This window comes from Cyanistes caeruleus, chromosome Z (genome assembly GCF_971803275.1).
Source record: "Cyanistes caeruleus chromosome Z, bCyaCae1.hap1.1, whole genome shotgun sequence".
NCBI lineage: Eukaryota > Metazoa > Chordata > Aves > Passeriformes > Paridae > Cyanistes > Cyanistes caeruleus.
In genome coordinates, this window is record NC_141732.1 from 28,239,763 (window position 1) to 28,266,631 (window position 26,869).

The 26,869-nt window shown below is 40.8% G+C and overlaps 1 protein-coding gene across 13 annotated transcripts in view; it reads left to right on the forward strand.

Moving 5' to 3' along the window:
* Positions 1-26,869, forward strand: part of PALM2AKAP2 (PALM2 and AKAP2 fusion) — a 265,334-nt gene that overhangs the window by 202,113 nt on the left and 36,352 nt on the right. For 2 of the 13 annotated variants that reach the window (XM_023944336.2, XM_086869419.1), the window contains exon 1: positions 26,145-26,332. The exons of 10 other annotated variants lie outside the window; for them this stretch is intronic. In XM_023944336.2, coding sequence (XP_023800104.2) covers positions 26,294-26,332 — 39 coding nt within the window. In that variant the 5' untranslated portion in view covers positions 26,145-26,293. Of the gene's footprint in view, positions 1-26,144; positions 26,333-26,428; positions 26,504-26,869 lie in introns of those variants that run through there. One more of the 13 variants, XM_086869417.1, reaches the window with a different exon arrangement.

Genomic DNA, 26,869 nt, shown 5'->3' on the forward strand with positions numbered 1-26,869 from the left:
GGGGAAGGAGGGTGTGGGAGTGTTGCTGTGCCTTCAGGATGGCCTTTGGGTGGGCTTTGCACACCTCGGTGCTGGGCTGTGCCTGCGTTCCACCCAGCACTCTGGAGCAGTGCCCGTGGAGCCGTGAGGGGTCAGAAGGGCTTTCTGCCTCCAAGGTCACACTGCCCTGTCTGGGCTTGCAGGGTCTGGCGCTGGCACCATCTCTGTGTAAGAGCTAGGAGTGCAGGCTTTACAGGAGCACAGATTGTCATGTACCTCCACAAAGCCCATTCATATAAGCCGTGTAGAAGTGAAAGCGTGCCCCCAAGCTGCGTCTATCCCAGTGGATGGGTCTGGAGGCACCAGAGAGACCAATTTCGCAAGAGAAATTCCTAGGTGGAGTTACACGCTGAGAAACTTGCTCAGTCTACTACATTTATCTTCTTTAGATGGTATTTTGTTTGGTGGTGCTCCTTAGAAACCAAATGTCCGCTTCCTTTCTGGCTTAACAACGCGCTCTTAAACAATGCTAATCAAAGAGTGTCAGGGTTTCCTTTTAAATGTTGCTTTTGACTCTTAAGAGTCGGGCTGCCACTCGCAGCCAGCGCTCTGGCTTGCTACATCCAAAGGTGCTGCAGTTAGTCAAACATCTGTTTCCACACAGCTTTGGCTCTCACCTGGCCTTAGCTGTTGTTTGCAAATTACAGGAGGTAGCAGTTGTTGGTGTTTGGCTTTCCTTGACAGCTGTAGGAGCAAGAAGCTCCCTCTCCCTCTGCAGGAGGGCAGAAGTGATCTGGATTGAAGGCATCTAGGGACAACTCACAAAACTGCAATGCTACATTTAAGATTAAGGGAAATCAGTGAATTGACTTTTTTTCTTCTATGTAACCTTCCAATTGAAAACTACATTAAAAAACTCATATTTACCTCATTCTTTATCTGCGCTCAGTGATTGTCGTATCAGCTACACGATTTTAAAATGTGTGTGATTTCAAATGAGTTGACCTGAGTTAAATGATCAGCTGCAAGTCTCTTGACTTTCATGGATCGATACTTAAGCATTTGTTTATTCTTGCACCTTAAAAAAGACCTTGAGGTGAAATGTAGGTGTTTTCCAAGCACGAGGGTTAGCTCCACATACAGCATTGTCAAGTTTGGATCTTATCTGCATGTAGGTGGTTGTCTGTGTAAGATAGGTAAGAAGTCTCTCTGTGTTAATGGGTCCAACCTAGCACATCTTCATTCTCTTTGTGTTGTGCTGTTTGAATGCCACTGTGGATGGCAGCTGCAAGGCCGCAAACAGCATCATACCTCAGCCCGAAAGTGCTGAATGGAGAGAAGCAGTATCGCGAACTGAGTCTGGGATTTTAGACTCATTTTCCAGCATCTCTCTTCACATGTGCTCTTAAGACATTTCAAGACATAACAGACCTCTGTGAAAGGCCCAGCTGGTCTCAGTGTCTTGAGCCGAAGGAGCATTTGTGGCTGTGTAAAGCATAGCCACTCCTCCTTTCTGTACAGCCCACCCACCCAGGTGGATGGAGGGTGCAGTAACCATTTGGCTATGAGTTCAATACCAGTAGCAGGTATTTTGTCTTAGTGCATGGCAGCTAGTAGGTGTGGGCAAAAAAAAGCAGCATGTTACAAGTGATTCCAGAAAGGCATCACAGTATGGCATTAGTCAGGGAATTAGTCCCACTGCTGGGCTTCTAGGCAGTTGCAATGGCTGCAGTGCTTTCATCCTTGAAAATATTCCATATCTTAAGTGAGATTCTTGCACAATAGCAGCCTTTATCCATCCTGGCAGGGGCAGAGTGACATTTTGTGCAAGCAACGTGAAGTTACTGTTAACAGTGCACCAGAAACCCACTTGATAGCACGGCAGGAATATATATTCTTGTGCACCAATACAGGCATACACACATCGTCTGTCTGTCTGTCTGTCTGTGTGTATGTGTGTGTGTGTGTGTGGTGTAAGCACTCAAAGACTTCTGCACATGCACCAAAGCAGCTTTCTACCTCCCCCTTCCCCTCTCAGAGGTTATTTCCCCTAATTGTGCCCTGCAGCAGCAATATCTGACATATGAGAAAGCTGGCACAAGCTCGGCCCCTGCCCAGTCTGGCACTAACAGTCTAACAACACTCGTTATTAACACCAGGAAGGGAAGACCTCAGTTGCCACAAAGAAAACTCAGTTGCCACTGAGAAAACTCAGTGCTGCATGTTGGAAATACTGGAAGTGGGTGAAGTTGGAGCCATGGTCTCACAGTGTCTGTCAGCAGATTGGAGCTGGGGACTCTGCACAGATGTCCATACTTATTGTCAGAGAAGGTCTTTTAGTAGAAAGCTTTCAGTGTAAGAAGATTTCACGAGGCAATGCAGTAACTTCTCATAGATTATATATAAACGTTGCTTTATTATAAGTAATTAATTAACAGAAAATGATGGGATTTGCACAAATCCTGTTGCAAAATTTACCCGTTTTTAAAGGGATTGGGCTAAAAGGGAAAAGAAAAGAAGCTTTGTTTAGAGAATTAAGAGGAAAAGAGTGTGCCCTGGGGCAGCTGAGTGCTCTGCCCACAATGGTATGCTGAGATTTTAAAATGGGACAAGACTTTGTGAATTGATAAAAAAGTGAAGGAATGACAGGGACAGGCTAAGGTAGTGCTGAGCATCCATCAGAACTCTACGTACACAACAACACTGACACAGGTAGGGATACTTGAGCAAAGTAAATGGAATATTTACTGATTGAAATGACAAGTAATGCTGCTTTTTACTTTTGTGAAAACCAAGCTACCAGGATCATGGTGTTGTCATTGTATTTCTTCTTCTTGAGATGTATTTCTATACGCACCCCTGTCATGGGGTGAATTTCTGGATCTTTGTTCTTCATCCACCAGTGGTTCAATGATCTTTTTCTGAGGATACAGTGCCTGAATATGTCCTTGGGAGTCACATCGTGTCTTCCAAAGACTTGAGCAGGGCACAGACCATTAGCTGTGAGAGTTCACTGCTGGAAGGACGGGACTTAGGCAGTAAAATACAGGGTTTGGCAATAAAATGATTGATCAAAACAAGGTGGGAAGAAGCTAAGAAGGTTGAGGCTAATGCTCTGCAAGTTCCTAAAATTTTTGGATTGTGTGGAGCTGGTCCCCATCACCAGATTTACCCAGGTTGCGCTTCTATGTTACATTTAGAAACTGTATTTTTTGTAGAAGGATTCAACATCTACCTATTCCAAGGAAAATCAGATGAGTCTCGTGCTAATATTTCAACTGGCAGCTTTTTCTCCAATGATTTTGTTGTGCTACCCCTTATTTGGCACAACTATATAAGGCATTACTCCTACAGAAAAAAGAAAATGTAGCATAAAAGCCATGATAAAACCATGCGATGTGGCTGGTGTACTTTCTCAGACAAGCTGGTGAACAGGAACATTTTCATGCAGCTGGAGCTGCTGAGGGCTTTCTAGTTGGGACTTTTTCTTTCTGTTTTCCCTCTTTCCATTGTAGAGCAGAGGTGGTGCATGTGAGACCTAGCTGTAGGCTTTATGAGAAGCTGTAGGAGGGAGGCTGAGGCTTGAGTGAGCAAGGAAGAACAGAAATTTTCCTCCATACCCATTCTCGTGCCCATAGCTGCGAAGAGTTTGTGCCAGTAGGCGCTGTTCTGTAGCACTGAGATCCCTGTAGCCATGCAGGGGTAACCTCTGTTAAACCTTCACAAGGCTGGGCAGAGGGCCTCTGAATGCCTGCAAGTAGTGCCAGCAGCACCCCAGCCATGCTCTGGAGTGCAGAAGAGGGGCTGGCAGAGGGACCAGGGCACAGCAGGGAATGAGGTGCAAGGAGGGATGGGGTTGGTAGGGCCGGGAGATGGCAGGGGCTGAGGCTCATAGCTGGGTGATGGACATGGCACACGATTCAGAGGCTTGGATCCATACCTCTGAGAATTATTTGTTGCATTCTGAAATTACTTGTGTCAGGGCAGTGCCATGGAACTGACAGTCTGAGAGGTGACCGGTTTTGTGGCTGTGGTGGTGCTGACTGCTCCAACATGAAGAGTTAGAACATGGTACAAAGGGAGAAGGGACTTTCTCCCTGAGTTCCCCACTGAGTTGCTGAAACTTTCTCTTGTGTAAACAAAGTGGTTGGGTGAACATCCTCAGTTTCGTTTTTCCCTTCTCATGCCATTTCATGCAGAGGAAATGAGCTGCAAGTGTTTAGCTTGGCACTGTAACTTTGGTAATTGTATCCAGGGCATAGAGTAGCATGGGCTGGTGCTTAATCATTCACTCATTAGCTCACTGTCGGTTGAGCTTGGAAGACAATTAGAGGGTAGGAAATTGTGTCAGGCCGTCTGAGAGGAGCAGGTGTAAGACAGTCCATGAAGGACGGCATACTTTTTGTGTTTCTTGGTGCACTGACTCATTGCCATTTCAGCACAGCTGTTGCTGCTGCTGCCAGGTTTGGAGAAGACATTCGTATTTGAAATGCCCATCTGCTTGCAGCTATTGTCATCTTTTAATCGGCATAATCCTGTCAGATGAGAGAAGTACTATCATGAGTGTCTCCTGCACTGCCACTGACTGCCAGCACCTCTTGTGCCATGCACCTGGTTTTGCCCGTAAGCTTTCTATATAAATACCTTCCTTATGTACCCAGGGGTTTCTCTGAGGGCTGACTTTCCTTATGGGGCAAAACAAAGAGGATTTCTTCCCTCTTTGGCTATGATTACTTGCCAGTAAGGGCATTTCCAAAAGGGAACGGTGTATGACATGACACTGCAGTGGTTACATGGATAGCCAAGAGATGAAAGCCTGACATACAATTTGAGATTAAAGGAGCTTTACTTGTTTAGTCTAGAAAGTTGTAGACTGGTATATATCAAAAGTTTATATATGGATCAGGGAAGGAAATAACAAGAAGGGCAGTAGATTACTAAATCAAATGGTCAGTACTGGAAAAAAAAACAGAGATGAAGTAAATATTAGATGTAGACTAGAAACTAGAACCCAGCCCTTGATCAGACTAACACTGCCATAGCAACAGTGGGGACAGACTTTCTTGGTCCTTTTTTTTAAGACAGAATTTGAATAATTTCATGAAGATGATAAACTGTCATGCTTTCCTGCCACAACAGGTGATGGGACCAGATGACCAAGGAAATCTTGTTCCCTTTTTCTGTCAGTCCATTTCATAAAATGCATTTGTTAAAGTTCCTGAAGCAGTTTTGCAGTGGGGCCTAAGATACCGCAAATGGAAAGCACATTTGTGGATTTGAACTGCACACAAACTCTGCTTCAAACTGTGAGCTGGACAAATTTCACAGGATTAGGAGAGGGGATGCTGAGCTGGTGGCTTGCTAGCTGACCACCCTAGGTAAGCAGGATGATTAGGCTACTGCAGTGTCAATTTGTGCTGCATAATGTATGTGTTTGTTCAGTTGGAATCTGAATTTAGATACAAAGATACTCTTCCCTTTCTTTTTACTGAGATTACTCTTCAGCCATATCATCAGACAGACAACCAAACCCAGCATGGTGAGGGCAGAGGTGAGCAGGCTAACAGCAGCTCCTTTGGCCTGCCCAAAGTCCACTGCCCTGTGACTGCGGCTGCCGGCTGTCCTTGCATCCATATCAAAACCACAGTGCCAGCACCTGTCAAGTGCTGTTAGGGTAATTAAAAGCCTGTTTTTCCATGGTGACTTACACATGATCCCAGCTGTTGTCATCTAAGTGCTTGTGATATTTTCTACTAAACCACAAGAGGTTGCAGTTCCATGAGAATGTGTAATTCCTTTAGTAGAAAGCTCAGGGATACACTTGGCATATTACCTAGACAGGGACACCCTAGAAAAGATAAAAATAACTGTTACATAGTCACTCAGTATCTTCCAGGACAGCCAATGTACGTAAAGCCCACTCTTATGTTCCTGTTGTGCTTTTACATTGATTGTCTCAGGATGATCTCTCTCTCTTCCCCCCACAGCGGCTACAGAGAGGGTTTTAAGAGAATTTCCTCTTCTGATATAGTTTCAGGATTTTTGTCATCTTTCCCATGTGTGAAAATGTTTGGCTTTTGGTCTTTCAGAGGTTTAAAGGTGGTCAAGCAGCAGTTGTATCTGTTTTTTAAGGAATATGAGTGAGAATTGGGGATCTCCTGCTTAGGGAGAGCCATGTGAATACCAGAGAATGAGTACATTCTAAAGCTCCCTTGCACTCTACAGGCAGATACCCACTTAAATTCCATGTGTTACGAGCCATGCCTTAACAGATAAACTGGGGATTGTATGTCTTCTCCCTCCCTGTGGTTTTGGTGGCAGGATTTGTTTGACAACATGCTAGGAAGCTGTTACATATCTTCACCAAGCCAAGTAATTTTTGTATGAAGTGAGAACCTCATTGATCATCCCTTAATATCATCACTAGTTGTTTGCAGTGCACAGATTGATGTATTCAGTGGAAATTTTGCAGTCAGTGGGTGTTAAGATCTTAGCCTTCATGATCTCATACATTCCTTCTGAAAAATTCAGTCAGGAGTCACATTCATGTATAGCTGCTGAGCATTTGGACAAAATACCTTTTTCTTCCGCCTTTTATTACTGCCTTTCCTTTTAAACAGAAAGTAGAAAATTGTGCTCCTCAAGTTCCTTCTGTTAATCTGAATGAACCTTTCTAGTCAGTGTTACTCCAGCCCATAGTCACCTACATGTTTTTACTTTAACATACTCTAAGTAACATCTTTCTCTTGTGATGACAGAAGTTTTTCTAAGTATTGAGGAAATTATTACATACTGGGCAACTCCTTGCATATGCTCATATTGAAATGCTCCTTATGTTATTACTCCTTGGAGCACCTACTGCTAGCTGATGGTCTAGTCACTATACATTCTTGTTTTCCCAGAGATGGCACTTTTTTGTAAGGAAGATGGACATTGAATAATAGTAGCAGTGTTGTATCCACAGAGGTTTACCAGAAAACAATGGAGATGGGTTTATGTAGGAAGAAACAATTTATTTTATTAGCCTGACTGGAAAAAAAAGATAAAATAAAAAGAAAAAAAAAAAAAAAAAAAAGAGGAAAAATCCCAAGGTTTTGGGCTCGGCATCCAGTCACTGGCCCACTTGCATAATAACTTGACTTTCTTCCACAAAGCAACAGGATGTTTTCTAGCTTAGAGTTCTCCAGGCTTCACATACAGGGTCTGGACAAAACTTTGCTGCTTTTTTTAAAGCATCTCCATTTTTGTATGAAAATCAGCTTAGCCTTTGAGATATATGATTGGAAAAGACGGGCTTCTCATGTTGCTGATACTGCATGTTTTTGGTGTGCTGTCTGACATCTTACATGCATAATCTGATGATAAAGATAGCTTTGAATCTGCTCTTTTGTGCCACATACAAAATGGGGATTATGAAATGCTGTGCAACAGAAAAGGTAAGATGAATGAAAAAATAGTAATTCAAGTCAGGAGATTTAGAGACTGGCTGCTTTAGAATTTCTATCTTACTCCTTTGCAACCTGGAGGCAGGAATGAAAAATGAGGATTTTATACTGTTAGGAGAATTCTTGCTCTAGGAATGGAAGAGCAGCAGTATAGTAATACTGTATAGTAGAAATATGTGTCACTCTTCCCTGCAGAGCTCACCAGGTTGAAGTCTTGGGCTTTCTTCTTCAATTCTGCAGTTCTTGTTTTTTGCAATAAAGTGCTCGTGACATTCGATAATTACAGATGTATACTCAGCAGGGTTAGACTGCTGAGCACTTTTGCCCAAATGTCAGATCATCAAACCATATATTTTGCAATTGTCAAACCTTGTGATTATTGAAAGTGATTTGAGTGCTCATGGCCAAGATTGAGAGAGCCTCTGGCTCCTATGTGGCAGTGTCCTTTGCGAGTCAGACTGTGTTCTGTAGGACAGGTATGAATTGTTCCCTTCCTTTTATAAGGGAATAAAGGGTGTAGTGATGCCTTATTTCTCACACCACTTCTGTGTTTGTACATGCATGTAGTATGGACAAAAACAAAGGCATTTCAGGAAATTTCAAATTCCCCTGTGTCAAATGTCAGATGTGGTGAGCAGAGGAAGGGAAGCAGAGGTCTTCCTCACACTTCTGAAATTATCTGCAATACACTCTACTGCCTGAGCTGTTGCATTTCAGTGGGGCACTGACAGACCAGGAAAATGCAATGAACCATTTTAAAGGGTAGTAAAATGAAAAAGGAAAATTGAAAATTTGGGTGCCAAAATAACTAGATACAATATGGATACTTACCTCTTTCACTGATGTTATGTGAGAGATTAGTTCTGAAGTCTTCAAAGTAGCAGATAGATTAGCAGGTGTCCTCAAAAGCACACTCTGCATACAACTCAAAATATACTATAGACACCTCTCTTATAAAAGACACTGAGGTTAAATGATTTTCTTCTAAGATGTCAGAGCCTGGGAATGAATTTGATCTTATAAATTCCAGTCTAATATTTTAGACACATGCATGTTTCACAGTAGGAGGTTTTATCTCTTTGATGCAGTGTCTCATCTTCCTTACTCATGGGCAGCTGGAAGACAAACGTCTTTTCTGGCTTCATCAGCTTGAATAGGATCTTAACCTTATCCTAAGGCTTTGTATTTATTGGGAAATAAAAGAAGGAGGAGTAGAAGGACTGCACTAGTAAATCCTAGTGCTGTCAGAGTCTCACAGGAAGTTGAATGACCCTTGCTTGAGAAACAAAAACCACAGAATGTGGGTGTGATATTTATTGGTACGTGCTTTGCATTCTCCTCCAAGGACCGATTGCTTTTTGCGTTGCTACTGTAAATCCTGCCTACCTTTTCCAAGAAGATTTCAACACTAACTCTTCTGACAGCAAGCCGCTGGAGAAAAACGCTGTGGTTAGTATTTTGACTTCCAAGCCCTGTAAAGCTCTCCCCTGGTGTTAATGATTTTTGGTGAAAGGGAAGAACGATGGGCTTTCAGACACAGTGGGCATTCATTAGCATGTACTCTGTCAATGGACCCGGCTTGGATGGCACAGTCCTATCGCTGTGGCTTCCTTTTCAGTGTGTCTGTTTGTTCACTGTTTCTCCTTGAAAACAAGTCAACGATTGCACTGACTTTCTGATCGTCATATGTGAATATTTATATTAGCATCAGCATCTCTGTGATCTCATTTAAAGTTGGCTGTGGGCTGAAGATGTTTTAGTAGTCCTGTTTTCGTTCCTAATTAAAAAGACAGGGGGAAAAGCCTAGAATGAAAGGGGGAAAAGACAACTTACTTTTGCAGAAAATAAACAAATTACACTTGTATGGGTGTAAGGTTATAAAAGTTCAGATTATGCATTATTAATTGTTTATTTTCATGAATGCTTCTAATTGTTTACTTGCATGGATTCTTCCTTCCTAATGCAAAAGACAAAAAAGCAGCTTCAATGTGTTGTTCTCAGTTAATTAACTGTTCTAAATAAGGCTGATATATCACAATATTTTCAGTTAGCTAGTTTCTGAGCTGTTCAGGAGTGTTTAGTTCTTCCACTATAAAAATCAAAGATCAGAGATCTTCTTTTTAGGAAGCTTGTTTAATATTCTATATTAAGGCAAAGCATTTTGTCATTAGTATTCTCCTTAGGATCTGCTAGGTTTCAGGTGTTTTTGCAGACATAGTTCACTACCAAGTCTGCAGGATTGTATCTTGGTACTTAGGTTGATCCATTCTGTATCTATATTTTCATCTGACTTTAGAGTTTAAATGCTGTGGTATGTAGAGTTAAATACTGTGGTATAGACTTCATTGTATAGCTAATGAGCAAGGCACACAGCCTTTAGCAAGAAGGTACAAGATGAAGATGCATGCAGACAGGCTTGTTTCTTTGCCACATCATTTGTTTGCAAATTTGGCCATCAGAATGTTCAAAGGATGTGTAGAATGACCATTTCTTACCAAAATCCTGCCCTTGGCCATACTGAACTAAATGTTACTTTAGCAGAAGGCAGCCCTTCCTCTAACTTGTGTGTTAACCTAAGTTCTCCTGTGATCCGTGTTAGTCCAGACCTCAGGTGTGTTTGTTGTTTGCCAAGTACGTGGTGAAATCAGTACTTCAGTAGTGTCTGTGTTTTTTGTGTCTGTCTGTCCCTTCACTGTCAAGAAAGACAAAATATTTGCGAGGAGGTACATTTTCTCAGAGAATTTTCTTAACAAAACAGTTGAGTGTCTGAGAGTGCTTTTGCTGGCTTTTGTGCTCCTGTAGGACTCAGGGAACTCTGTTATGACTGCTTTCTGTACATAAGCTGTGGGGGGAGCAATGCTATGCACAGCCTCAGTTCTCTGGTATAGAGACAATTCTTGTACAGTTCTTCCTGCATCCCTGTAATGGATTTGGGTGGCATTGCTGCAGGACAAGTACTGGAGATAAAACATTGAGGTTCACTGAGTCAGATGTGAGTCAATATAAATCTAGAATTACTTCTCCCTCCATCAAAGCTAAAGAAAGAACCAGGATAATCTAGTTGCTTGATCTGTTTGTGTGGACTTGCATCTGTGATGGTTTGTGCTTACAAACAACTGCCTTAAAAGAAAAGCAAACATGGCACTTGTATGTGGAGAGCATCCCACTGTTTTCTGGCCAGGAGTAGAGTTCATAAGTGCCTTTTTGGTTCATCACTGAAATAACATTAAAAGTAGAAAATAACTGAGCTTTGCTCTTCTACCAGTTTAATGTCTTTGAAAACAGGCATTGTCCTCTAACTGAAAAAAAATTAAATCCATTAAGAAAAATTTAACCACCAACAAGGCTGCCATATATCTTATTTCCAGTGTTACAAGGACCTCACAGTGGGGTATTTTGGAGAAAATCTTTCTGTCTCATTTAGGGTGGTAATTTTATTTAATGTGGTGATTGTAACATGAGAGTGATCATAGCAGCTTCTCTGTGAATTTATTATTTATTATTGTGCCAGTGGTGAAGTAGAGGTCAGGGTGCCAGAGACAGGAACAGGAGGGAATCCCTTCTGACAGGAGGAAGAGGGATTTCCTTTCAGTCAGGCTAAAAGATAATAGCAAAAATCTCTGATAGCTGCTTCTGGACTTGCGAAGTAGAGTTGAATGCCTGCAGTGGGAACACAAACAAATTTGGGATTTGCAGAAGGAGCGACCCAGGCATGGCATGCTGTCCACTGTCCTCTCCTTTGAGAGGAGGAGTGGGAGGTTCAAAGGTTATCATCCTATTTATGCTAATTGAGTTTGAGCTAAGCTCTTCCCAAGGAAAAAAGCCTCTTATTGAATTAGTTATTCAGTTCCTCGGGGTGCAAGTGGAATGGCTGTAACACTGTCTTAGAGCCTGCTGGAGTGGCCCTTGAAGAGTACATCTGAAAGATTTCTCTTCATTTAAGCATCCTTCAGATGCAGAGCAGCAGGAAGACCTGAGAGACTTGTGTGCCTTTTGCTATTTGTCTGTCTTCAAAAGGGGCCAAACATGTTCAGGTACACAGCACCCTGGCAGGTTCTCTGCTTGTCCATGGAGCAGGGATTGAGGGTAAGAATGATTTATTTTCATGATATTGTTAAACAACCATAATTTGTAATTGTATAAATGTGCTGTAAAGGGGAGGCGCTGTTAGAGCTACTGAGACAGACAGTGAAGAAACTGTAGGGATGTGTCTTGTTCATTCCTTCACTGTATATTTCCAAATTGCTGTAATTTGAGGGAACAAGTCAGAAGTTCTGTGAAAATATGCTGTGTATGTTTATGTATCTCTGCATTTGTATTCATACATCAAACATACAGCACCATTTTACCTCTGTGCAGGAAAATACTGTTAATAATTTTAATTTCCATAGGCCCTTCCATCCTTAAGCTTTTGAAAGGTTTATAGAGATGGATTAATTAATTAAATCTCATAGCAGTTTTAGGAGACACATGTTAAGGTAGGATTGCAGTCTGGATAAATTAAGTATTTTATTCAAGGTCATGCAGCAAGTCAGCAGCAGATAGGAGATGAAATCCAGAACTTTTGATTCTAAGTCAGTCTAGTTAGTTAATAATTGTTAGTTGTCTTCTAAATTGGATTTTCTTAAAAACCTTTAGTCTTGAGGATTCATGAAAGTACCATTAAATGTAGCAGTAGAACAGTGGTCAAGACTGACGTCTGAAAAGTGTAACCTTAAATTAATTTGGCCGTCATTATTTGTGCACCTATTCTTGCAGTACATGGCAGTATTCTTTTCCATGAAACCAGTCTACTAGTCTCTGATGGCATTTAATATGAAAGAGTTAGTTTGCAATTCAAAAATACCTATTGCATTTCCTTGGCTCTTCTGATTTTATCACAACTCTTGAAATACTTGGTATGGGCTTTCTTTCCAAAAGTGACAAATGCAAAAATGCACAAATGCTAGGACATGTAAACTTTGAAAATAGGTTTATAGGTTCAGAATTTGCAACAAAATACTGGAAATTACAGTTTCTAAATAATGTCTCCTGATTTGTCTTTTTCTGTCTCACTCCTTGAAAAAGGCAAATCAAAATTAAAATGTTATTTACACCATTTTATTCTCACATCTAGCAAGACTTGTATCTCACTAGCTTTTATGATTTTTGAAGATTGATTTTTTGGTATCAGTCTCTCTAGAAAGTGCATACTTAAAAGCAGAATGAGCAAGACCTGTGTATACCTATGTTTTCTATATAAGAACAGTTTGTATTTGTTGTTGCTAAGTCCATTTTGACTATTCCCTTTCTAATCCTTTTATCTTAAAGGATCCAACTATACAGATTGTGTAGATCACTTATCAGTCATTACGTAATCTTCTTTGGGATGGAGGTGGGATTTTGTGCTGTAAAAAGGATGGCCTTGGGCTTCTAAAGGGCTGGTATCTGTGCAGATTTTCCCCCTGCAGCAGTTTCTCAGCTGGTTCTGGGGTCTCATTCAGCAGAGACTTTTTTCTCAGCTATTCTTTACTATGTCCTAAAAGCTCACTTCTGGATAATTATGAATCTGCTATGTATGGCTTTCACAATGAGCAGTTATCTAATCACAATTTCTCCAGAAGTTTCTCCTTTCCTTTTCCCCCTGGTGTCTTAATCAAGACACTGAAAAAAATCGAGACAGTGAAAAAAAATACTCAGAAGGTCCAAAAAGTGCTTTTTTTTTTCTGTTTCTATTTTAATATAGACAGCTCCACAGTCATACGTTACAGCATATCTGAGACACCAGGTATATTACCAGAAGCTATAGATGAAAAGAAAATTTGGCCATGTGTCCAGTGGGTCCTTGAAGACACGGGGTTCTTCACTGAATTCTATTCTGTACAGAGCTGTTCAAGTACTAGAGAAATGATAATAATTTTTGGATGTTTGTATCCAAATGCATTAAGGTGTCAGCAGAATGCCAGCTGCCAGCATTGGCTGCAGTTCAATCTCTGGGCTTCAGCTCAGGGTATTGCCTAAGCCAAAAATTAAATGGGATGCCTGGGGAACACTCATATCAAATGAAATCAAGTGCACACTTGCTGTCAAAAAAAGGTTGAAAGATTAAATACATTTACTGCCCTTGCAGTACAATATTGTGGCTGTGATACCAGCTCAGATAGGAATTTGTGTATTTCTGTTCTAATTTAAATTCCTCAGGAGGAAGGCCACTTCATTGAAATAAGTGATACTCTCAGGGATACTCTGAGCTTTCTTTCCATAATTGCTTACTCAAAATCAGCCAGAGATGGCTTCTCCCAAAAAAGTGATACTTCTTTGCAATGTGGATGAAGTAATGCCTGCTATGCCTGTGCCAGGCTATGAAGTCATAGCCTGTTGTCTGCATACCAGCCATTCATTACACATGTGCATGGATCCAGGATCTCGCTGGTAAGTATATGTAGAGCTGTGCTCAGAAAGTCTCAATTCCACAGGATTTTCTCTAGATAAGCTGGAATGGTTTAAAACTTCAAGTGTGGCAACAGTGTGGAAGGTGTCCATAGCCCCCATGTGCAAATCTGCCCTCTATGTGTTTAAAATAAACAGTGCAGTTTAATATAAATATTTGGATTTGTTACTTCTTTGCATTTCTCTATTGCAGTCAGTTAATCTAGTCAAGCCAGTGATAAGTTTTACGTTACCTTTTGCCTATGCAGGCACTGTTGTACATTAATATTTATTAAATCATATTAATTAGACAGCTGATGAAAGCATACTGTTGACTTTGCTGAGGGAAGGCTGCAGTATTTCTTCTCTCTTGGGCCCAGCCAAAGTCACCATTTAGCATTTCATACTTGGAAGACTGTCCAGCTCAGCTTTGCATGTGATTTGGGCTTAGAGCCTGCTTCTGCTCCTGAGTCCACAGCAAAACTCTCCTTGAGCTGGACTAGTGCAGGGTTGGGTGTAGCAAGATAATGTGACAGTAGTTTGAATGTACTGTTTATAGTGATGCCAAAAGTGGAAAAGTTTTCCTGAAACATTATCGCTGGGGGCTTCGGAGTTAGCACAGGTACGATTAGTGAAAAGGCAGGGCTGCCTCTCGTCTCCTGCTACATGGCAAAACTGCTCTGAGGCTCATTAGGGGCACATCCAGGCAGTGCAGCAGTACTGGTAATTTGTTTTAATGAATGCAGCTCATTTAAAAAGCTGTAATTTGTGCAAAGCCCTTAGGAAGTAAGGAGGAACTGTGGGAACATAAATTCCCTAAAGCAGAGTCACAGTCTTTCCAGGTGTCTGACTAAAGGACAACATAAGCCTTACAAGAAACAAATAAAGGCTGTAAATCATCAGAGTTTTGCAGTAGTTCTATTGAGCTTGGCATTCTGATATTTACTGAACTGTTGAGATTGTATATTTGTACTAAATTGTTTTGAATTAGATCAGAAAAAACAACAAGAAGATCTTAACAGTAAAGGTAGATGTGATCCTTAAATATTGTTAAGGTGCATTTGGCTGGGCTGGGTGGTGCTTTCCTTTTACACATACATCTGTTAGTTCTAGCAACTCTAGATGTTCATATTTTATCACATGATGTGGTAAAGGCAAGATTTGAAAGAAATGCTCGTTATTCTTACATGCAAATAATACTTTTCTAGCTGGTGGTTCCCAGATTCCAACTACCGCATATTAACAATGGCATTGAAAGCCAGCACATTTTCATACTTAACCAAAAGTGTTCTCAGCATGTCTCCAGTGATTCAGATGAATCAACTCATGGCTGCTTCTCTTCAAATTAAAGAGCTGATACAATTTCCTGACATTTTTCAGGCAGGAGAAGCTTGAGCATGGTATCTAACATAACTCCCCAGCCCTTATAAGAACCTGTGTTCCCAGGTAGATAAATAGCACTGCACAGTGAAGAACAATCCTCTTGTCTTACAGCTGAAGTGCTGCTTTCAGACTGGTTATTTGTCATGATAGCAAGTAAATACAAAAACATCCTGCAAGGAGCTGACTTGCTCTTAACATAATGCAGCAGCAGCAGATGACTCCAGTTGCATAGACTTGGATCACATACTGCCTGTCCTCCTCTCATCATAACAGGTCCTAGCAAAGCACCTCACTGTCCTATGAGGTGAACAGAAGAATAAGCCACAAATACCCACCATGGCTGGATAAAACTTGCTTGCACAGAAGTGGATCTGTTCTCTCTATACTGCCATTTTTTTTTGTTTGTTTTGAGTGTTGGAAAATGAGCATTTTGTTCATCTAAGTTAACGTGACTGAAGGATCATAGAATAATTTTTAAAGGGTAACTATGTAACAATCTCAAAGAATTTTAAGAGAATTTTCAAAAGAAAGGAAAATATTCTAGCCTTTTCTGGTATCAGAGAAAAATTTGGAAAAAAGTCAGACTCGCTGCTAAGACCTTAAAAACATGAGGAAAATAAAAAGGGCCACATAGCCACATTTTTGTGCTGTAAATTCTTGGCTTCCTGGGACTTGAATAATTACATCTGAGCAAATGGCTCATTTTTGTTGCTGTACGATTAGAGAGCTTTAGTTCCATCAAGTGCCAGCAATACCGGTTGGTGCACGTTATTATAGTAACCTGGGTCATTTCATCTCTGTTGTTGCTGGTCACACTGCTGCACACTACACTTAAACCACTTCCAGGTTGTTGTTTCTGTTCCTGCGTGATGCCCTTCTGCTTTTCAAAAGTGTTTCCAGTTCTCTTCTTTTTCCCTTCTTAGTTTTCAGCCCTTTAATCCTGACCCAGTGAAACACAGGTCTGCTCTCAGTGCCCTTTGTTTTTCATATGATCAAGAGACTGGGGATTGCTGAAGAAGAAAATGAGATAAACTGGGCAAAGGAGTGATGATACCACCAGACTGCCTGACCTGTACGCAGAGGCTTAATGTGTTTTGAGCTGTCCACCATATTCACTGGCTTCATTCAGTGAGAAAGATTTTCAGGGCCCCTTCTCAAGTTAAATTTGAGCTGCTGTGTACCTGCATTGCTGCTTTCTGGCAGTAAATTAAAAATTCTGATTATGTGCTCATAAATTTATTCTGAGCCATTTTGGTACAAATTTTAAATAATTAAAGCTTGTCTTCAGTTTCCATTAGAATGTCTTCGCTCGTTTTGTGCTGGGAAAGGATACATGGATATAAATACAAAAACGTTGAGCTTTTGCTGAAGTCAATTTTTGAGTCATAATTCCTGGAAAAAGTACTTGTCCAAGCCATGGCAATCATTAGGGAAAAAAGTTCTTGAGCAAAGTCACAGTAAAATATGTCATTAATCATAAACCACCCACATCTAGGCATCGTATCACCAGACACTTCACTGGAGGAAGGAAGAGTACTGTTGATATTCATGACTCACTATATTCATGGGTTATAAGGTTTAAAGCATCATCTGTGATCCCATTATGACTAGCATTGTGACATAGACTAGTAGATTTCCCCAAAATTTTTTTTTTTTTGGATTACAGCTTATCTTTTAGAAAAACATCCTGTTTTGATTCCACATGTTCTATAAGGGAGCATTAATCATAGCCCATAATAAATTTTTCTGTTCATTAATTATAATCATTGCTAAGATATTCCTGTTAGAAAATGGGCATTATTTCACTCATGGTCTCCCTGAACACTCCCAAGTTCAATCACAAATGTCTTGGGCTCTTTCCTTCTCTGAGGGATAGGCTTTGTCTAAAGATTACAGAGTGATCAGGAGGTTTTTTGTTTGTTTTTTATCTTGCATAACCTGTGAGGTTGGAAGAAGTTCTGGCTTATGGGTTTAATTATAGTCTGTCTAACTATCTAAAAAACCTTGCTGCTCTTTTCCTTCAAGTCTTGCCTTTGTGACAAGGCACACCTGTGGCTGAGAAGACTAATGTTGATGGCATGTGCATGACCTCCACTTTTCATTCATACTGCTTTCATCTTGTTGTCACCTGATATTGCAGCCTACCTTCATGTGTCCACCTCTTTGCTAAGCTCTTGTTGGAGGCTGTGACAAGGTTATTTTTGCTGTTTTAAAACTAGGATATTATCTAGTACATTGAAGTCCCTTCTGAGCTGTGCTGAGAGCTTCTGAGCATTAATCAGATTTCCTGATGGAATGGTCAAGGTGAAGTGCCTTGGTTAAGAGTCCTTTTTACAGTTTCAGCATATTTAAGAGCTGTATGTATATTACCATTTCCACTACAAAACTGCCATGTGTGTTGACATCAGACACGTGCAGACTCAGGGTTGGATGAGGACCATAGGCAGCCACTTGCAGGAATTCCAAGATGAACCCAGGATCCATGTGGACTGCAGCCTGTGTTACTAGGCCAGAAAGGTGCTTCTCCCAAACCCAGTAATGAGGTGCCTGTGTGCAAACCAGAGCAGTGATGGGGGATGCAGCACAAGGTGTGACTCTGGGTGAGCTCTGCTTTGAAGACATGCCCTTAATTGTGCTGCAGGTTTGGGCAGTGCTTCCTGTCATAGTTGGTTGTCGAATCATCTCAGAATGCTATGGTCTTTGATCTTTCTTTATCCCTTTTGAGACACTAGCTGGTTAGAAGACATGTCGGTGCTAACGCACTGATAAGCACATTAGCCATGTTGTTACTTAGTTGCTGAGATGTTCACAATTCCTTAATAGAACTCATTTATTTCCTTAGGGTAATTTATGCTTAGCTGACTTACTCAGCTATGCTCTGTCCACATATGTTTCCTGAAATTATCAGCTGACATAATACAAAATACTGCTTTATGCATGTCTGTAAGGAGTACGGAGTTAGAAAGTGTAGCAAAGCATGAGGGCTTCCACTGAGTAGAACACCAGCATGTTCTGAAGGGCATTTCTGGGTAGAAAAACAAGAGCTTTTCCATGCTCTCATAGAACACAGAGGTCCCACTCAGGTCCTGTCTGAGTCAGGTTGAACTATACTTTTGCAAACTAGGTATTTTCTCTTGTAGTCAACAATGTGAATAATGATAGTCCTTGGTTAGGAGAAATATCAGGCCTTGGACTGTGGCATGGGTGTTTTAGATTCAGCAATCAGCAAACTCTTGAAGTAGTCTTGGTAACTTTCCTATAGAGGTTGTGATGAAAATTAAGTAGTACTTTACTCCTTTCTTTTCAGAATCTGAGATTCTTAAGCACTGGATGTGAAGTTAGTGATCAGATTTGCCTTCTAGTGTATATTTTATTTTTTTCTCTTTGTGGGACACTGACAACCCCAAATTTGCCATTTGCTGAATACTTGAATTTTAGCATTCAGATCTGAATATATACACATCAGTAACATCTAGATCTGTCCTAGAAACAGGTGTCGGAAACCAATTCTGGGACTTCCACTTTAAGCATCAGGATTCCAGCATTTTTCTTTTAAAGGCCTGGTAGTGTTTGTGGTCCCTAAAAACAAATGAGCTCTGCTTTCATTACATTTGGAGCTGGTCTCTGCTGTTGTCCATGTGCAAATTGCTGCTCACCATTCCAGAAGAGAGGCCGATTCCCACGTTCGTCCCACTTACAAACAGCAAAACAACTTGGTTTTTCTTCAAGTGGCTTTTTTTGCAGTGAGTGACTTTTTAGTGGTACACTTGTGTCCTTGTATTCACAGAATTTTCAAAGTTCATGGTGACTCTGAAGTGGTGCTGTGATTATGAGTTTAATTTTATTTGCCTTTTAATACTGCTAAGAGGATTTTTTTTTCACCTGTGATGTAAGAAATGTTAAATGCTATCTGATGAAAATACATTTGTTATTTATAGGTAAATCCAATTATTTAGTTAATGGATCTTAAAAATAGATATAAGAAGTGGTCATTCATATATTTGCAAACAACTTATTACTATTTCCCTCCTGAAAAACATCCATTGTGATTGATTTGTTAGTATTCAGCTTTGTGAAAGGAAAGGCTGACCTGTTAGCATAGCTTTATCTTGCATGTCACAGAGAACAGACAAATCAGTGCTTATTGAGCCACACTGTAATTGCATTAGTCTGTAAACTTCTGGTGGCCTGGTTTCCTCTCTTATTAAACAGAATGAGAAGGGTTGGAGACATGCTTGGATACTTGCACTTGTAGATTAGACATTTCCTTTTTTGGAGGTCGGCTTTACTGGCTTGGGTTTTTTTCCTTAAAAACGAGACGGGGTTTTGGCCTGGTGTTATTTTTTGTTCTGCCAGAAAACTGTACTGCATTATGCAAAAATGTTCATTTGTTCCAAGCTAAGATTATTTATAGGTCAGAGTTCCCACATGATGAATACTGCCAGCTTGAGGTCCTCATAAGGAATGCAAATTCAGTTTTGAAACTAGCTGTTGTATTTCTTTCTCTAGTTACAATAACTAATTTAGGTCCCTGTCTCATTTTGAATGTGTCAGTTTTGATAAATGATATTCACCTCACAAAACTCCGTCTGTCACTTTGTGAGTTACAAAGTACATAAAAATAAACGTAAAATACATTTTTATCCTCCTCCAAGAAGTTCTTTTTGAGCACCAAGCTCTTGTTAAGCTGCCAGTCAGAAAGGGAGACCACCAAATGAACATGTCAGTCGGGGCAGGGAGTGGGGTAGGGGGCAGGCAGGGATTGTTACAATGCTTTTGTTGTGTGAAAATCAGCTTGAGATTTTTCCCAGCATCCTGAGTTTCTAAGCTCTCCTGTATTAAAACCAGAGAAGCCAATGAGGGGCAATAAAGTCAGACAGGTGCTTAAGCATTTTTTAAGGAGCCTGCATCAACAAGGTGGAGTTTTTGGTGGGAAGCCACAGTGACTGCTTCAGCTGAGAGCTGCTGCTCCCCCAGTCACTTCCTGGGCCCTTTGGCTGCTCCCAAGAAAGTAAGCAGCCCAGGTTTGTCCCAGATCTGCTGTATGACCAGAGAATCCTGCTCGGACCAGAGCTAGGCAAACACCAAACAGTTTATACTCCAATCCTTAGGCATTCAGCCTATAAGTAATTATAGTTCCAGTCCTTTTACAGTATGTATTAATTATGCAAGATAAATCTTGATGTTAACTGTTTCCAGCAAGCTAAAGACCTGTTTAGTGCCCAGTCATTCAAAGAAGCAACAGTTAGAAATAAAAGTGAAGCTGACATATGGTCTTAATGCTGTGATCCTGGAAGGGCAGATGGTGTCCTTGGGGTACTCCATGGTTACACTGTCGCCCTCCTCTAAGGGTATCTGTTCAGCTGTGAAAGGGAGAAGGATCAATACAAAACCCAAAAAAGGACTGATTGCAGGGTGAGTGTTTAGTTTGGTGGACAGAGGACAGCTGTCATAAGGAATTTCTCACAAGCTCCACACTTTTTTACTGACAACCACCCTTGCCCTCCCTATGGTTGTGTGAAGAAAGGTTGTCTGTGAGGGGGGAGGTTTCAAAATGGACATTTTCCAGAATTTCATGCTAGAGCAACAATCTTAGAACAGGAGGAGTCGCATGGTTTTCCCCTTTGGTGGCTACCTATCAGTTGGTAATGCTCCACGAGTAGTTCACAGAGTGGTAATCCAGCTCTTCCTCCCAGAGTCTGAAGCTGCTCTGCCTTTCCTCCTGAACCATGTTACAGTTTTGTGTCACATATTGGGCCAGTTTATGCTATATATTGCATGAAAGGACAGCCACACTGGAGGGAGAGGAGGTGGCAACAGAACCATTCACCAGCAGGTCCTGGATAAAATCTCAGAGCCTTTACAGCATCTTGAGTACAGTGTCATACTAAGGCATTAATGCCCTGCCATCTAACTTGCAAGTCTTGCCATGAGTCAGATATTTGACATGCTGTTTAATGTTTGTTATTTTTAACAAGTTTTAGGTTGTCCCAGTTTGATGACTGCCTTGATGGCTGAATGTCCACAGTTTTGTAAAAGGGACTAGGAGGGTTATAAGCTACAGAAAATATTTTCTAAAATACTGATTGAGTATACCCTGTGAAATTAAGGTAATTTCCTGGAATGTTGTGAAACACCTGGGGCATAACACTGTGGTTAGAGGTATTTGTGTGGTGGGACTAGAAATATGTAACATGTTCTTCTGCCCATCATCCCTGTAAAAGAAAGATGGAATGGCTTTATTGATTTCTTCTTGCCTGCACCTTTGAGACTGCATACTTTAATGCATGAAATTGCAGTACCATCCCATGTTTCCTCAGCTGCCTCTGTGCAATTTTTCCTACAGCAGTATAGGCTGGAAAGACACTTGGAGCTGGGCAGCCTTTCCTTGGCTTAGAACTTGCCATGAGGTAACATGTATTGTTGTATGCATCAATGCAAGAGGTAAAGCTCAGCATAAAGTCCTACTCTGGCCCACAGAGTTGCCACAGTGGGAACTGCTTCCTGTCTGTTCCCTTTAGAGATGTAGAGATGGATAGATAGATAGATAGACAGACAGACAGATAGATAGATAGATAGATAGATAGATAGATAGATAGATAGATAGATAGATAGATATAGATAATTTGTGAGCCAGAAGGAGGAGGGACGAACTCATGCAGATTTGATTACTGCAATTCCCGAGTGTATGCTGCAGCAGAGAGCCTCTCACTGCTCCTGCAGACAGCTGTAGACAGGGGACACAGTCTGGAACAACACTTGAAATTACTTTCCAAAACCCTGCATTCTTGCCATTGTTAGAGCCCTAATTTGCTGAGCAGTTGATTTGAGCCCAGGAAATCATTATGGGTTGATTTTGTTGTTGCTATTATTGTAATAGGAGGAGGGAATTAAAAACAAATGTTTCAGTGCTGATGTTTGGCTAGAGTGAGAGACTGATCTGTAAACTTCTGGAAAAAGCCAGGCAGGAGGACTGCTGGGCAGTTGATGAGCTGTGTTTCAGCATTATATTCTGAGTGGAATGCATACACAGAACCTCAGTGGAAGTCAGCTTGGTTAGAAGCAGAGTGAATGGGCTCAAATCACAGGATGTTGCTATTACAAGATGCTACATAGAAGGAATGTTCCTTGATGTGCTTAGCATGACCTTTTTTATCAAGATGCAATTAGGTAGTGAATAAAAGAAGCCAGAGGAAGAAGAGGAACAGCTGGCACTCAAAAAAAAGCTTGAAAAAAACCAATGATCAATAGAAGGAAGAGAAAACATTCTGGGGGAAAAAAAAAACTCAGAAAAGAGAAATTTCAGACACACAAGTTATCATAGGTAATCATGATTCCAAGTTCTCCAGTTTCCAAGAGGCATCAGCTGCTGTTTTTCTCTCAGCAGTGATGAAGCAAAGGCCTCTGGCAGATGTCCCTCATGGAGCATCTGTGATACTCAAGGCTGGCCAAGAGAAGTTCCTCTGAAGTGACAGAAATGATGGGAGGTCTCGTGTCACTGTATCAGGGTCTGCTGCACAGTTGGCAAGTGGTGAGCCTCTTCATTAATCTGGCTTGAAGATGGAGCTTACAGCAGTGTAGCCAGTGCTCATGTCCCACACAGATGGGGCAGAGCACTTGGAGGGTGGGCTCCAGCAGCCAGGAGACACTGTGTCTTCTCATCTGCTGCCTCAAGCAGTGCAGGCTGCCACAACTGCATTTGCTATGTCTTGCAAGCAGAGGTAATGAGCTTCATAGTGAACATTGTGTGTTCACAGTGTGTGTTCACAATATATTTACAACTGCTGCAATGTCCTTTTGTCGTGGCAAAAGCTGTAGGCAAGTCTTAGTGTGAAGGAAAGTCAATCCTGTAAAAAAAAATAAAAAAGGAGATAAACAATTGCCCCAGATAAGTCTGAGACTAGTAAACTTCCAATCAACAGTGCAGTATTTGTATAGTAAGATTTAAGGTCTGTCTATACTTAACCTTTTGCACTGTCTGTGTACAGGGCCTAATTCATATGTTGAAACTCTAATGACAGAAAAATGACAAACACAGCAACACTGCCCAGTAGGCTATCAGCAATGGTCCTAAAAGCTCTCTATTTCACACAATAATACAGATTTACAGAGAGCTCTTCACCATCAGTTCTTAAATGAGGAGAAATAAATTTGCAGGAGGATAGTTTTTAAAAAATGAAAATAGTTTCATTAAGAAATCATGTAACATTCCTATCAATAAAAATAGGCTCTTCCACATATTCTGTGAATTAATCAGTTATCACACAAGTGAAAGATCTGTAGCCCTCCCTTTAACAAGGTTTCAGTATTACACATCTTTTATTCAAATTGATATTTCCTTTAAAGGGCCCATGAGTTTGACAGTCTCAGAGAGGCTTCAGGATTAAGTACGTGCAAACCAGTATGCACATGTGTTGACTTTCAGAGTGCCTTATCTTTTCCTCCATTTTTGTGAACTTGAGCATCTGCCTTGTCTTAGGACAAGTTGTTCTCGTTGGGAATGGCTTGTATTTATGAGGGTTTTCTGCCTCACTATGGTAAATCTCCTTCAGCATTCTTCTTCACCTCCCCCTCCAAAATGTGAAAGACAGTTCAGATGTCTCCAACACAGCATTTTTTAAACAAGAAAATATTATTGCATCAGGAGGAGTATGCTTACAGTGGAGCATGGTGCTTGTTTCAGTGCATTTACTGTCAGCAAGCTTATTCCTGTTCTCTAATGTTTAGCTTTATAGTTGAATCTTGTGTCTCAGAAAGCAGTGAAATTTCAGGGGGATCCTGAATTTCAGGGAAATTCATGTTGTTGTATTGCATTTCATGTGCTTAAAGAGAAATTAATTATTATTATTAATTCTTCAATTATTTTCTTGAAGAATGAGCTCAGTTTTAATGCTGGATTTATGTAGGATATTGTGCTGCAATTGTATCTACACTTCTTTGCACACTGCCATCAATTCAGTGAAGCTTAGTTTTATAGCAGGGAGCATTAGAGGAAATTTATAATGGCTTGGAAGATAAGCCAGTGCCTTGACACAAGATTATTGGTAAGACACTACTAGAAAAATTGAAGTAATTGCCTCTAAATGCTAGAAAATCACTGTAATCAGGGAATGCATGCTTATGTTTCTTTTGTAGTTAAAGATGCCTTAACATCTAGTGAAGTGTTGTTGCTCATTTGATTAAGCATCACAGTTCTTATCTCTGTTTGTGTGGAGTCCTGCTGGATGGCATCATTGTGTATGTATGTATCTATGTGTAGATCTGTGCCTAAGACTTAAGGTGTGACCAGTAGACATCTTCCTCCTGTTTGTTTTTCCCCACATCTTTCTGGAGTCATAGGAAAGCAAGAATATGGGTTTCTTTTTTTATGAAACGAGCTCAAGCTGTGTTTTTAGGCCAGAAATGGCCTGCCTGCACCTCCTAAGCAGTGTTCAGCAGTTCTTCAAGGAAAATGCAAAGCTCTGGTGAAGTTTAGCCTCAGAAGGTGCTGCCTGTCACAGGAGAACCTTAACATCAGTCGTGGTGCTATGCAGGATTCCCTCTGAACACCCTGCTGGTGCTAGATGGTGCTGAAGGGCAGGAGGTTCAGGGCTCAGGGTGAGAGGGAAGAAATCAGGGGAAAAGAGTCTGGAGAGTCTTTTCCCTGACATAAAGTAGTTTTATTCCTGCTACTGTTGTGGCATAAAGAGAGCTACCCAATTAAGAAAAAAACCAGCCACCCTATTAATGAAGCAAATGAATAGTTATAGAACAAATTGGGTGTGTTTTTGCCAATACATATTTGCCAATATTAAGTGTAGAAGAAGAACAATGGAGTAATTACAGCAAAAGAAACATTAAATGCAACTTTAAATACACACATCTTTACTAAGTTTGGGGATGTTGGACATTTTGTAGTGTTAATCTTGGTTTGTAATAGACTGGTCATAACCAATTTTTGTTGATAAGCTGTCCTGTGCTCCTTACTGGTCTCCCTTAGGTAGATGGCAAATAGTAGTGCTGTTGTTGCAAACAAGTTTATTTTATTTTTTTTCCAAGACTTTTGAGATCTCTCCTTTCTATTTTTCTATCGTACGTGTTTAGTTAAAGTACTGTATCTATTCAAAGCTACAGCAATTCTGCATCTGGAAGAACATCATATGGGAAAACAGTTTGGCTCCACTAAAGAAATATGCTTCCCATAGCTCTGAACATTCCTATTTTGCCAGTGCAGGACATGTAATTTGCAAGATAGCACCAGAGTTAAAAAGCTTTAGATTTTGGCTGAATTAATAGAAATTAACAAGCATAACTCCAGCCTGCAAGACTGGGAGTCTGGGAGTTACCTAAACACTTTGTTATGTTTTAAAACAAACATTTTTCCATCAGCTTTTTCAAAATTCCTGAGGATCTTTGTTTCCAGCCACCTTATCTAAACAAATCAAAACAAACACTGTGTACAGGTTCCTTTCTACCACAATAAATTGCTTGTTTTAACTGGGGTGGTTGTTTTTGAGTATTTTTCCTTGTCTTTTGTGTTTGCTTGAGAAATAGCCTCAGCATGTAGGATGACAGGTCATCTGAAGTGCTAAAACATTTAAAATCATTCCAGGGGAAGCTTCTTCAAATTGTCTTGTGTTTAGGGAGAGGCAAGAGCCTGCACAGGACATTCCCATTGGGCAGCTGATAAAGGACTGCTCAGTTACCCCTTTAGTGCCTGAACATGGAGCATGGAGCACTCCTCCTGTGAGTGTAGGTCAGGCCAGCTTGGGTTATCTCACCTTGAAGACCTAAGGAGGCACTCATCTGTCTGCATCCCCCTCCAGAGAGAGATGCTTAAGTAAGCTTTAGGCTTCTAAACCTCAGAAGAGTGGAGGTGAAGAGTTTACTGAGAAGTGGCTGTAGTAGATGGCCACAGGTATCATGCTGGGTGTTGGCAGTAGTCACATGTGATGTCACAGGTTGTGGAATTTTCACCCATCCTAGTACCACAACAAAAGCGTGTGGGTAAGACAGTGCTTTTGAGAAGTACTGAAAAAGTGGAGAAGAGATTAGAAAAAGTCCTTCCCCTTCTAAATTGCTTGCAGCAAACCTAAGTGATGTTTCATTTCAGATTCCTTGTTTGCATGCAAGAGCAGGTAAGGAGATGAACAGCTCCTAAAATATTAACTGTCAATATCTGAGGAAAAGAAGTAAGTGGGATGCTGTATGACCTTTCTGACTTGTTTTTCCAGCCCTCATCTTTTCATGACATGTAGCATTCTCAGCTGATTGGTATTTATACCTCTGTCCCTGGTAATTCTGACAAGGTATTTTATATTTTCTGTGCTGAGGGTAGTAAACATTCCATGTGCCATTTTTTTCTGAATGGAGAATGCCCGCAAAGCCCCAGTTTCCAGAGCAGTCAAGTGTGAACAACATTTAAGAAGTTTTACCTGTTCAGCATGGAAATATGAATGAAGACCAGTTTTAGCATTGGAAATTAATTTCAATCCAAATGGCATCAAGAGAGGGCCTCCAGGTATTCTTTGGCTTGGGCTGAACACAAACTCTTTGTTTGCACCAGGGTTAAAGGTTTCCTGCTTAGGTTACCTAACCCAGTGCAAGTAGACATTCATGTAAGCACAAGTACATGCTGGAGGCATTTTTTCCCCAAAGAAGCTGTAGTCTTGTCT